At 46.4% G+C, this 12,650-nt stretch overlaps 1 protein-coding gene and 1 long non-coding RNA gene across 4 annotated transcripts in view; one reads left to right on the plus strand and one right to left on the minus strand.

The window, feature by feature from the left end:
• Window positions 1-12,650, minus strand: part of enox1 (ecto-NOX disulfide-thiol exchanger 1) — a 297,971-nt gene that overhangs the window by 216,682 nt on the left and 68,639 nt on the right. Inside the window, exon 3 of one of the 3 annotated variants that reach the window (XM_080204169.1) lies at window positions 5,089-5,235. In XM_080204169.1, the coding sequence (XP_080060295.1) occupies window positions 5,089-5,098 (10 nt within the window). In that variant the 5' untranslated portion in view covers window positions 5,099-5,235. Of the gene's footprint in view, window positions 1-4,396; window positions 4,502-5,088; window positions 5,236-12,650 lie in introns of those variants that run through there. The other 2 variants (XM_080204170.1, XM_080204171.1) reach the window with 2 other exon arrangements.
• LOC145353419 (uncharacterized) overlaps window positions 5,230-12,650 on the plus strand; it is a 29,120-nt gene continuing 21,699 nt past the window's right edge. Inside the window, exon 1 of the long non-coding RNA XR_013888696.1 lies at window positions 5,230-5,427. This is a non-coding gene — a long non-coding RNA (uncharacterized LOC145353419). The remainder of the gene's footprint in view (window positions 5,428-12,650) is intronic.

Here is a 12,650-nt window from a genome sequence, read left to right on the forward strand (position 1 = left end):
AAAGGTTGCCAAGAACACCGGCAGCATCACTAGCCAGCGAGATAACAACAACAGCAACACCAACAAGTGGCAAAATATTAACAACGTCAGCGGCAAGTCACACAGCATTCGAAACACCAAGTGTGACTCCTACAGCGCCAGGAGCAAAAGGTACAACATCGCCAGTGCAACATGCCAATCCATTGTTGAGAACAATGAACACCAAAGCTTCAAGGTGAAGGCACAACACTCAGCGATTACTGTGAATAACATTCTGACTCTTGTAACAGGTTCTAATTGTTCTGAGAATTTACATCCGGGATGCCACATTTACTGTGCTGCCCTGCAGTCAGGTGCTGAGCAGTGATGTATCAGTCCACCAGTCACATGGAGAGCTGCAAGAAATACAAATGAAGCTCCAGCATCTTCAGTCTAAAAAAATGTGATTATTTCGAATCTCTGGGAACAGGGAGCCATGACAATGCCTCTGGAAATACCTCGATGTCCCGTTGGGTTAATGCTGGCAGTCTTAGCATCGCCACCAGTGGGGAATCCCAGGCTGCGGGGGATGCTCTGGTGATGTTGAAAAATCTCCTTTTTAAAGGAAAGACGGTGGCCTGGAATTTCTAAGCGAGGTGGTCTGACAGGACAGGAGCTCGCTGAAGCAGCTGGCTGCAAGCTGTACTGAGCATGATTAGCATCATAAATCCCAGCGCAGGTAAGGAACTTGTGAGGCTCTGATGACAGGAGGACTGAAGCATTGCAAGGACAAGTCAGTGCGCAGATGTTGAGAGCTTCCAGCTGACACTAATTTGACAGCATCCCCACTCGCTGCCTACTCTACTTTGACACATTGTTCATATTTAGCCATCCAATTATCGCAACCAAACAACTTCTTGAATTCACGCAGTGTCAGGCACATCAGAGAACGTCGCAGGGCGGACAAACAGGAACACTGGATCTTGCTCAACATCACCAACCATAGCCTGGTAACTGGCTCAAGTGGTGAAGTGCCAGGTTTCAATATTCCACAGAATAATTGAACAACCCTCGACCATTTGAGGACAGACCAGAGAGGATGTGACCACAAGCGGAACATGAGAGATGGCCAAAATTGTGGTCATCCAGATCAGCCCCAAACTGAACTTCTGCCTCAAGAGATCCATTCCTCATACAAATCATAGAACCCCTCCAGTGCAGAAGGACTCCATTCGGCCCATCGAGTCTGTACCGACAACAATCCCACCTAGGCCTTACCCCCACTACACCACACATTCACCCCACCAATCTAACCTACACGTTCCAGGACACTGAGGGACAGTTTAACCAATCAACCAAACCTGCACAGCTTTGGAGTGTGGGAGGAAACCAGAGCATCTGGAGGAAACCCACGCAGGCACAGGGAGAACGTGCAAACTCCACACTGACAGTGACCCAAGCCCGGAATCAAACCCGGGTTCCTAGCGATGTGCCACCGTGCTGCCCCATTCCTGCTGGCATCAAGAACATACCAGGATCAGTCAAAGCTGCTGAATGGATTGTTATTCTCAACATTGAACTAAAATTGCTTCCACAGTCAGATAAGATATAAACATATATATACTAAAGCACTTAGAGGTGAAATCAGGAATGACTGTTTCACGCAAGGGGAGTAAGAATCTGGAACTTGCTGTACTTAAGACTGTGGTTGTTGAGTTGGAGTATGTAGCATCTGAGTTAGGTGCTATACAGCCAATTAAGACAGGAGAATGGGGTCAGGGATGTCACCAATGGGATATATGCAGGAGACCATCTTAGTAGGGCTTGTGCGTGGTGCCTAGTGGCCATGGGCAGCACAGCAGTGAGCCGGTGGCATCAACGTGATGTTCATTTGGCACAAGTGTTGCCATTTTGGAAGACCATACTCCAGGCAATGCCCGGTCTTCACGAGGCTGAGCACAATAGTAAATGGAACGGACACCACCCCATGCCTGTGCAATTTAAAGGGACAGGTTAGTTGTAATTGTCCACCCTTTCAGTATATTACAGCACATTCTCCCACCAGCCTTTGCCGCCTCTTGCTCCCTCTAAGGACTTCAGGATGTTTTTTAACAGTGCAAGCGCCTAGTTTCAGCTCCTGGGCCGAGTGTGCCGTCAGCGAACAGTGTGAGTAACACTGGCTGTGCTCGGCCATCTTCCAAAAGCCCAGCCAACACCATTTTAACATACTGCCTTCAATGTAAAGAATGGTGCACCTCAATCCCCATGCTGCTTTTTATGGTTAGCCCACTTAACCACTGGACCAGCTGTAAGATTGATTCATCTTTGATCAATAAGGGTACCAGGCAATATGGAGCAAGGCTGCAGGGGTCAGGGGGGTTAAACAAGACTTGAGGCACAGGTCAGCCTTGGTCTAACTGAATGATAAATTGGGCCTGAGGGGCTGAACAGGCCAGCTCTGTGCTTCCAATGTTTTGATCACAATCATAGAAGCCTACAGTGCAGAAAGAGGCCCTTCGGCCCATCGAGTCTGCACCAAACACAATCCCACCCAGGCCCTACCCCCATGTCCCTACATATTATCCCCACTAATCCCTCTAACCTACACATCCTGAGATACTAAGGGGCAATTTCTTAACATGGCCAATCAACCCAACCCGCACATCTTTGGATTGTGGGAGGAAACCGGAGTACCCGGAGGAGACCCGCGCAGACACGAGGAGAATGTGCAAACTTCACGCAGACAGTGACCTGAGCCAGGAATCGAACCCAGGACTCTGGAGCTGTGATGCAGCAGTGCTAACCCACTGTGCTACCGTGCCACCCTGCTGGGGTGAATCTGCACTCCCTCATTCTCTCACCACACTGAAGGTAAGACAATTCAGCTTCCGTCTTCAATCCAGCACCTCCTCTGAGTGTGTGTGTGTGGGATCCTGCATTTACAAGTCTCATTCACAGCAATGATATAAACCCCCTTCCCACCCAGAAAGAGAAACCTGAAACGGCTTGATAATCCCTGGATCCATTTGCAAAACTAAATCATGAATCCTACACTAAGAGGGCCCAGAGTTTCCTGGATGCGTAAACTAGCGGATAGCGGAAGGCAGTGACACAGTGGTATTGTAATCCAGAGAGCTCTGGGGAAACAGGTTCAAATCCCACCAAGGCAGATAGTGAAATTTGAATTCAATGAAAATTTGGAATTACAAGTCTAATGACCTTGAAACCATCTTATCTGGTTCACTCATGTCCTTTACGGAAGGGAATCTGCCATCTTTACGCTCTCTGGCCTACACGTGACTCCAAATCCACAGCAATCTGGTCAACTCGGCCTCAGTTTCAAGGGCAGTTAGGGATGGGCAATAAATGTTGGCCCAGCCAGAGACACCCAGATTCAAAAAAAAACATGGTGGGAGTGCTGTTTCCTCTCAGAAGCCATGACATTCCTTCAGTGAAGCTAAAAGACCTCCCAGGAAATTTGCAGCCAAAATGTCCCAGTAATTTGAACGGTGTTGAGAATAATGTTGAATCATGCGAAACAGGTGAATGGGAATCAGCAGCCTGTTTTACAACCTTCCCCTATTTTTTATTTCACACTATCTCACAGTGGCTGCCATTAATAAATAATCTTTAAAAATGTTCCTTCTAGACCAAACACCCCCAGAAATGTAAAATCCAACAGCCAAGGAGACATATTCAAAATTCACTCTCATTTGAAGGTCAATATCTTCACTTTTAAACAACCAGTTACACTGGAAAATAAATGTAGCTTCTTCATGGCACTAGAATGAATAAACTGTTGACAATATCCCAGAGCTGGTGAAGGTGTAAAACATCCTGAGCTCCTAACCCATTTGAAATCACCTCCCCATCCCCTTTGGTGTCAGTACAAACATTCCTTGCGTCGACCTAGAGCGGTCTTTCTGCCCAAGTCGCAGGAGTGACTCAGAGGTGAGAGTGGCACCCACTGAGCTATGGGCTGACCACCGCGTCTTTCCAACCCACTTGAAGCTTCAACCTCCGCTGGACGGCAGCATTCTCAGCTTTTGAGCCAGGAGGCGGTGGGTTCGAATCCCACTCCTGACACTTCAGCCCATAATCAGAGCTCGTGCTCCAGTGCTGAGCTGAGGCAGTGCTGTTGTTAGGACTGAAACAATAAAGGAGGGCTTTATTAGCCTGTACAGGTCACTTACCATTCCCCTTTTGCCTCTATTTGGAAAAGAGCAGTGACTCCTGACCAGTCTTTATCCCTCAAATGACAGTAACAGTACAGATTATCTCACTGTTGCCTGTTTGTGAGACCTTGCTGTCTGCAAATTGGTTGTTGCATTAATACAGTAACAATTGATTTAATACAGTAACTGGCAAATACACTTCTGAAACACTTTGTTCTTATTTAATGGCTATTCATTTATTAGTGTCACGGCAATGAAGTTACTGTGAAAATCTAGTTGCCCTCTCTGGTGCCTGTTCTGCTACAGAGGGAGAAATTCCAACCAGCACATCTTTCACTGGGGACGTGCATGGGCGGTTCTATATAAATGCACATCCTTTCTTCCTTGGAACGCTTAACTTATTGGTTCCCGAAACAGTGGACACTGATTAAAGGGCTGTTTGACCCAGAGGGTAACGACGGACTTCACCAAGCAGCAGCAGCAGCAGAATAGAAAGCGCTCCGCCTGCCCCATCTATCTCCCCCCACGTGTTGTACAAAAACAAAACCTAACAGCACTAGATGGCAGCAATGTACACAACTCAGCAATTCCACACACAACTCTTGTACATGACTAATTAGGCAGAAACTGTAACAGCTCCACGCTCGCAGCGCATTAACTATTTATCAAATAGAAAATATACATTTTAATGCATTGCAAGAGAAAAATGCTGTCCCATTGTTTTCTAGACTGCTGCACTTTTACAGAAGGGGCCATTTTTTTTAAAGCAGCTCGCTCTAAGAATCCAGCAGTGTGTGTTTGTGTGAGGGAGACTGTTCATTACAGAGACTGTAGATTTTCTGCCCTGCCTTAGAAAAAGCTCTTCCCTCTCAGTCAAGGCAACACTTAATACTGTATCAAGAGCACATACAAACATGCAGATGTATGCCAGTGAGAGGTACACCTCCATTCTTACCTGCTGCCATGACAGAATGCTTTTTGCTCCCGTTAATTCGCTCGGTGCTGCTCTCATCAGACCTTTCAATCACTTGTGCACACTGGCTGGATGGAGGCAGTGAAGGGCTCGATTGTAACTGGCAGCATCGAGCAACACCTGGTTAAGCTGTGTGAGACAAAAAGAGCAAGGTTTTCAACATCTGCTGTGCTGTAGGAATTCCTCCACCGCCACCGACCACAATGCGCTCAGATAACTTGCTCTGCACGCTCGTAAAAATGCAAAACGCAGAGACAACAGTGCCAGGCAAAGGGGAAATAAATCTGAATGTGTTGCAGGAGGGGTAGAATCCCAGGGGAGGTGAGTGCCTTCTGGTTCTTTTCTCTCTCTCTCACACTCATTCAATGTTCCAACAACTGGGCTACAGCACAGCTAACCTTCCCCAGCTCTGAGAGACGGATGCCATTTAAGTAGCCGTCAGCTAGTTTACCTTGGGGACCCTGTGTCTTATCAGTGCTGTTACAGCGCAAGCCCTTTTGCACCCAGCCAGCATCTGTGATCTGAAATTTAAAGGTACACACACCGTCCAGTCTCCCTTTCCTTGAAAAGCCAACTTCTCCCGAGTGGACACTCAGCAATGGTTTAAAAGGCAGCAGGCGACTGGAGCACTCTTGTCCCCCGGACTGTTCTTCCTCTCTTGCCTGACTTGGAGAGGCACTGAATGAATCACAGGGACCTCTACACTCTGGAGCATCTCTCCTCGCTGTGTTTGATCCTCTCACCAAAGAGAGAGAGAGAGGAGGGGGGGGGGGGGGAGGTGGCGGGTGGAGAGTTCAATGCTAGGAATCACCGTCTAGTGCATTTCTGCAGCCTCCCAGGGTTTTTTAGGGCAGAGTTGATTCTTTTTTTGCTGTTTCCGGGATTTACCAGCCTCCTCCTAGCCTCCCCCCGCCCGCACCCCCAGCCCCAGCAGATTATCTGTGGTTCCGTGAGAGAGCAAAGTGTCTCTTCAACCAATCAGATTAAAAGTACAACAGAATCTGAATGAGGAAGGATCAATTGGAATATTTGATTCAATGTTCATTCAGTCAGGATCAGAAAGATATAGTGCAGAAGAAGGCCATTCAGCCTGCACTGACAACAATCCTGCCCATGCCCTATCCCCATAACCCCACATATTTACCCTACTAACCCCTCCACATCCCCCTAACACAAAGGAGCAATTTAGCATGGCCAATCAATCAACCTAACCTGCATATTTTTCGACTGTGGGAGGAAACTGGAGCACCAGGAGGAAACCCTCGCAGACACAGGGAGAACGTGCAAACTCCACATGGACAATGACCCAAGCTGGGAATCGAACCTGGTTTCCTGGTGCTGCGAGGCAGCAGTACTCACCACTGTGCCACTGTGCTGCCTCATAAGAGAGAGGGAGAGAGATAAGAGAGAGAAGAGGAAAAGGTGTTGAGATGAAAGAAAAGAGATGGAACAAAAAAAAAGTCTCCAACAGTAAGTAAAATGTGAAGGAATGAGACTGCACACTTGTAAAATTAACCTTTCATGGTTAGAGATTGTTTGGTAGTAGTTAAGATTTATTGAATATTAAAAATTCACCCAGATCTGAATATGCTAGAAATAACTTTTAGTGGCTTGTGAGGAAGTACAGAAATTTCACGTGCTCCATGTATTTTAATGCTCTGCCTATCACAAGGTATTGAGGGTTATAACGAATTAGACAGCAAATTCATGACTTCTGCATTTAACTGGGAATGTGCATGCATGAGAAGTTGCTGTTCAATTTATACAATAGTAATGGTAAACACTGATGCCTTCATCATTATTCTTAACACAAAATCTGGGTAATTATTTCTGTAACATAGAAGAATGGCTGATATTACTCTTACAAAATCACACCTTGTTAAACTGAACCAAACACACACAAGGGACCAGAATTTTATGTTCCTAGTGTGGGTGTATTCCCAACCTCAAACTGCGTGAAATTGCAGGTGACAACATCAGGCACACATCCCAATGTCATTGTGCAGCCATGCAATATTTTGGCTGATGGAAGCATGTGAGAGATGGAAGCACGCAGACTGACAATCAAGTAGACAATTTCACCCATTAGAGAGCCAATTGAACCCAATTTTACACTAACAGTCTGCTTCTACAATAGGCGGGAAGGCTGAGTGGTCAGGCGGCCTTTACATTTTAGTGGCAATCTTGATCCAGGGCGGGATAAATTGGCAAGACTGAAATAACATTGATATTTGTGTCCGGGCTCTGAGGTCTGTGTTTGATTGTGCTGCCCTGACACTGGTGGTTTTAACATCGATATTTATTTTTCACAGGTCAGCAGCTCTTTGTGACAGCTCCGCAGTGACTTCCCCCTCCCCAAGGGAGCACACTAGAATCGCCAGCCTGCACCCTTCCTGTTTTTGACACCCTCCCCAGCAGCACTGAGCATTTCACAGAATGAGATTCATGCAGATGGTCATTAATTGGCCATGGCCATGGGTGGCACAGTAGCACAGTGGTGAGGTGGCACAGTGGTTAGCACTGCTGCCTCACAGCGTCAGGAACCCAGGTTCGATTCCCAGCTTGGGTCACTGTCTGTCTGGAGTCTGCACATTCTCCCCGTGTCTGTGTGGGTTTCCTCCGGGTGCTCCAGTTTCCTCCCACATTCTGAAAGATGTGCTGGTTAGGTGCATTGACCCAAACAGGAGCCGAACTGTGGCGGCTAGGGGAATTTCACAGTAACTTTATTGCAGTATTAATGTAAGCCTTACTTGGTGACTAATAAATGAATAGCATGAAATTGCTCTCCGGGGCTAACCACAATCAGGAATGTGTTTCACAACTGCTTCTGGGCCTTGGCGAATGCAGGTGCCTGACAGTCAAAACATGCATGCCAAGCTTTCCCAAAAACCTCTACTATTTAATTTGGCTATTGCTGAGTGAAAGGACTGACTAGAAGCACTGTACCTAGTACTAGGTATTTAAAATTCACTGATGGAATGTGAACGTCACCGGCGAGACGAGGTGTTCATGCTTATTGTAATTGCCCTTGAGAAGGTGATAGTGAGCCAACCTTTTGGTTTGCTATGATCTATGTGGTCTAGGGACTCGCAGAGAGATTTTAACCTCGGAACAATACAGGGAGTGGAATAAAGTTCCTAGTCAGGACGGTGTGTGATTTGGAGATGAAGTTGCTGACGATTGTGTTCCCATGCAGCTTCTGCTCCGGTTCCTCGAGGTGGTAGAAGTCACAGGTTTTGGAAGGTTCTGTTGAGGGGACCTTGATGAGCTGTTGCAATGCAGCATGGCTGCCACTGTGCATCGGTGGTGGAGGGGGTGAATGTTTGCGGATCAAGTTCCAATCGAGCAGGATGCTTTGTCCTGGATGTGTACTGCTTTTTGAGTGGTGTTGGAGCTGCACCCATCCAGGCAAATGGAGAGTATTCCATCACACTCCTGACTTGTGCCTTGTAGATTGTGGACAGACTTTGGGGAGTCAGAATTCCCAGCCTTAGACACAGTATTTATACATCACATCCAGTTCAGTTTCTGGGCAGTGGTAACCCCCAGGATGTTGATAGTGGGAATTCAGTGATGGTAATACCATTGAATGTCAAGGGCAGATGATTATGTACTCTTGCACTGGAGATGGTCAATGTTGGCACATCATAATCTTTGAAGGAGGTATCTAATCAGTCTGAATCTCCTGTCCTCTCCCCTTTGTTCAGCAGTCCCTTCACATGAATCCAATATCCCCTTGAAATTTACTCTTGAATCTGTTTCCATCATATTTTCAGGCTGCAGATTCCAGATCGTAACTACTCATTTGTAAATGTTTCCTTCCTTATGTCTCCTCTGGTTGTTTTGCCGATTATCTTAAATGTGTGTTCTTCGTTACTGACCTTACTGCCACTGCAAATAGTTTCTCCTTATTTACTCAAGCGGAACAGTAATGACTCAGGAAGCCTGACTGGAAAGGAAGATTGTCTATTACAGAATGCAAAAATAAACCACTACCGTGGTATACACATACTAGTCTCTGCCGTTCAGCAGGCCCAGTCCTGGGCCTGCCTTATAAATGACTCAGTCAATGAATTCCAGCTAAGCAGACTTACCTGGATGGGTGCAGTTCCAATAACACTCAAGGAGCTTGACATCATCCAGGACAATGCAGTCCGCTTGATTGGCACCACATCTACAAACATTCAATCTCTTTAGAAACGGCATTCAGTAGCTGCAGTGTGTGCTATCAACATGGTGCCTTACAGAAATTCGCCAAAGATCCTTAGACAGCACCTTCCAAGCTCACAGCCAGTTCCATCTAGAAGGACAAGAGCAGCAGATACATGGGAACACCACCACCTGAAAGTTCCCTTCCAAACCACCCACCATCCTGACGCAGCAGTCACTGGGTCAAAATCCTGGAATTTCCTCCCTAACAGCATTGTGGGTCAACCCACAGCGTGTAGACTGCAACATTTTAAAAGGGTGGCTCACCACCACATTTTTAAGGGCAGCTAGGGATGGGCAATAAATGCTGGCCGGCCAGTGATGCCCATGTGCTGTGGCAAAAAAGACCACTACTTGTTACCAGAGGAACTCATACTCAATGAATAAAACAGGAAGATTGATCAGTTATTCCACATAGACCTCGTGGGGGTTTTCACAAAAAACCTTCATGATTCTGAACATGTCTATTAAATTTCTCTGTGCTAAGGAGCATAGCCACCAAAATCTGTCTCTCTCACATAACTGAAGTCTGTCATTCTTGGTAACATCCCAGTATACTCCCCTGCACTCTTCGCCACTAAGGCCTTGGTAACCCTTTCAAAATGTGGCCCCAGAATTGGTCAGAATACTCCACCTGAGGCTTAACCAGGATTTAATGAGGGATAAGCACAATTTCCTTGCTTTTCTTCTCTACGTCCAGGTGAATAAGGCCAAAGATACCATATTGCTTTTTTTGACAGCCTTCTCAACTTGTCATGTCACCTTCAGAGACTTCCGATGCCCCAGGTCTTTCTGTTCCTATGCCCCCTTTAAAATTACACCATTTGCTTTATGTTGCCTCTCCTTGTTCTTCCGACCAAAGTGAATCACTTCACACTTCTCCACATTTAATTCCATCTGCCATATGTTTTCCGACTCCAGCAGTCTGTCTATGTCTTCCTGAAATCTGCCTCTACCTTCCTCATCGTTTATTCCATGTTTTGTGGCTTTGCAAGCGGTGAAATGATGTGCTGTTTACCAAAGTCAGGATAATGAAAGTAAGTTGACAAGAGCAGTGCTTCAAGTACTGACCGCTGGGGACATGGTTGAACACGTTCCTCTGGCCTGATGAACACTCTGATAACTACTCTCTGCTTTGTGTCTTGTCAGATAATTCAGCGACTGCATCCTTCAGTCTGTGGACTTTTGGTAACAAGATCACTGGAGGGTATCAACCAACCTTGGAAAGTCCACAGACACCTCACAGAAAAGAAGACAGCACCTCTCACAAACTCAGCAAGTTCCTTACAGCAGATGAACCACATCTGAGGTGCAGCGATTGTTGTGAGGTGGGAAATGCAGTGGCCAACTTGCGCGCACAGCAAGATCCCAAAACAGCAGTACGGAAATGACAGTTTTAGCAAAGCTGATCAAGGGACACATAATTCGCCACTGAGGCTAATTTCTCTGCTCATTTTCAGAATACCTGATAGAAGTCTACAAGATTACGAGAGGCATGGACAGAATGGATAGTCAGAAGCTTTTTCCCAGGGTGGAAGAGTCAATTACTAAGGGGCACAGCTTTAAGGTGCGAGGGACAAGTTTTAAAAGAGATGTACGAAGGAGATTTTTTTCATTGAGAGCGGTGAGTGCCTGGAACTCATTGACAGAGGAGCTAGTGGAAGTGGATACAATAGTGACTTTTAAGGGGCTTTGTGGCAAGTACATGAATGAGATGGGGATAGAGGGATATGGTCCATGGAAGCATAGGGGGTTTTAGTTAAGTCAGGCAGCATGGTCAGTGCAGGCTTGGAGGGCCAAAGGGCCTGTTCCTGTGCTGTCATTTTCTTTGTTCTTTGAATAATGTCACGGCGTCTTCAGGGCCGCATTGGGAGGGCAAATGTCTCGCCTCGGTTTAACATCTCATCCGGGAGTCACCCCCAGCACTCCCTCGCTATTCTATTAGAGTGTCAGCCTAGAATCCCTGACTTAGTTCTTGGCGTACGATCCACAACTATTTGGCTCAGAAATGAGATTGGTACCAACTAAGCCACAGTTGACTAGACAGTGACACCAGCCTCACTGCTGCTCATCATTGCTTCAAATACCTCAATCAAGTCAGATATCAATAAATCCAGGCTGACTTTCATTTATTAACACTACTTTACCACCAGTTTATTTCATTCCAGGTTATTGTCTCCAAATATTTCTCCACTACTATCATGAGGCTGATGGCCCTCTGGTTGTCAAGATTATTCCACTCCTTTTATTGATCAGTGGGTAATACATTTAACAAACTCCCATTCCCTCCAGAACCAGTCCCATTTCTACAGAGGATTAGAATAACAGATCCCACATGGACACAAAGCATGTCTCTCTCTGCAGATGCTGGATTACAGGCTGAAGGGAGACTCTGCAGTGTCAGGGGCTGATCTGGCTTGTCCTGCCTCAATCTTTTGGCCGATGAACTTGCCTTATCTTGAGGAAAGATTGCCGCTTTGTTTCAGGAAGGGGTCCTGCCTCATAGAACTGCTGGCCATCCTGGTCTGGAAATGTATCACCATGCCTTCACTTCCAAAATCCTGGAACTCCCTCCCTAACAGCACTGTGGGTGTACCTACACCACAGGCACTGCAGTGGTTCAAGAAGGCAGCTCACCACCACCATTGGATAACTAAGGGTTGGCCACAAATGCTGGTGTTGTCAGCAAAGTCCACATCCCATTTTTTTAAAATGTGGTCACAAGCCTGTATTCTAATCAGTCTTTAGATAGGAATGTTTCTCCTGAATTACATACTGAGTTTACTACTGACTACCCTATATTTATGGGCCCTAGTTGTGGTGTCCCCACAAGTGAAAACAACTTATAGAATGGTAAAGTGCAGAAGAGGCTCCTCGGTCCATCGAGTCTGCACTAACATGTGTGAAACAGCCGATCTCCCGCTAATCCCATTTACCAGCACTTGACCCATAGTCTTGAATGCTATGATGTGCCAAGTGCTCATTCAGGAACTTTTAAAGGATGTGAGGCAACTTGTCTCTACCACCCAAGGTAGAGGCAGTGCATTCCAGACCATCATCATCACCTGGATAAAAAGATTTTTCCTCACGTATCCCGTAGACTTCCTGCTCCCCAGCTTGAACTTGCACCCCTGCGTTTTTATTAGTGTGGCTTACATATCTCACATGAAGTTACTGTGAAAATCCCCTAGTTGCCACACTCCGGCACCTGTTTGGACACACTGAGGGAGAATTTAGCATAATCAATGCACCTAACCAGCACGTCTTTTGGACTGTGGGAGGAAACCAGAGCACCTGGGTGAAACCCATGCAGACACGGGGAGAATGTGCAGTGT

The sequence above is a fragment of the Carcharhinus amblyrhynchos genome, chromosome 15 (genome assembly GCF_965287045.1).
Source record: "Carcharhinus amblyrhynchos chromosome 15, sCarAmb.v2.hapA, whole genome shotgun sequence".
Classification (NCBI taxonomy): Eukaryota; Metazoa; Chordata; class Chondrichthyes; order Carcharhiniformes; family Carcharhinidae; genus Carcharhinus; species Carcharhinus amblyrhynchos.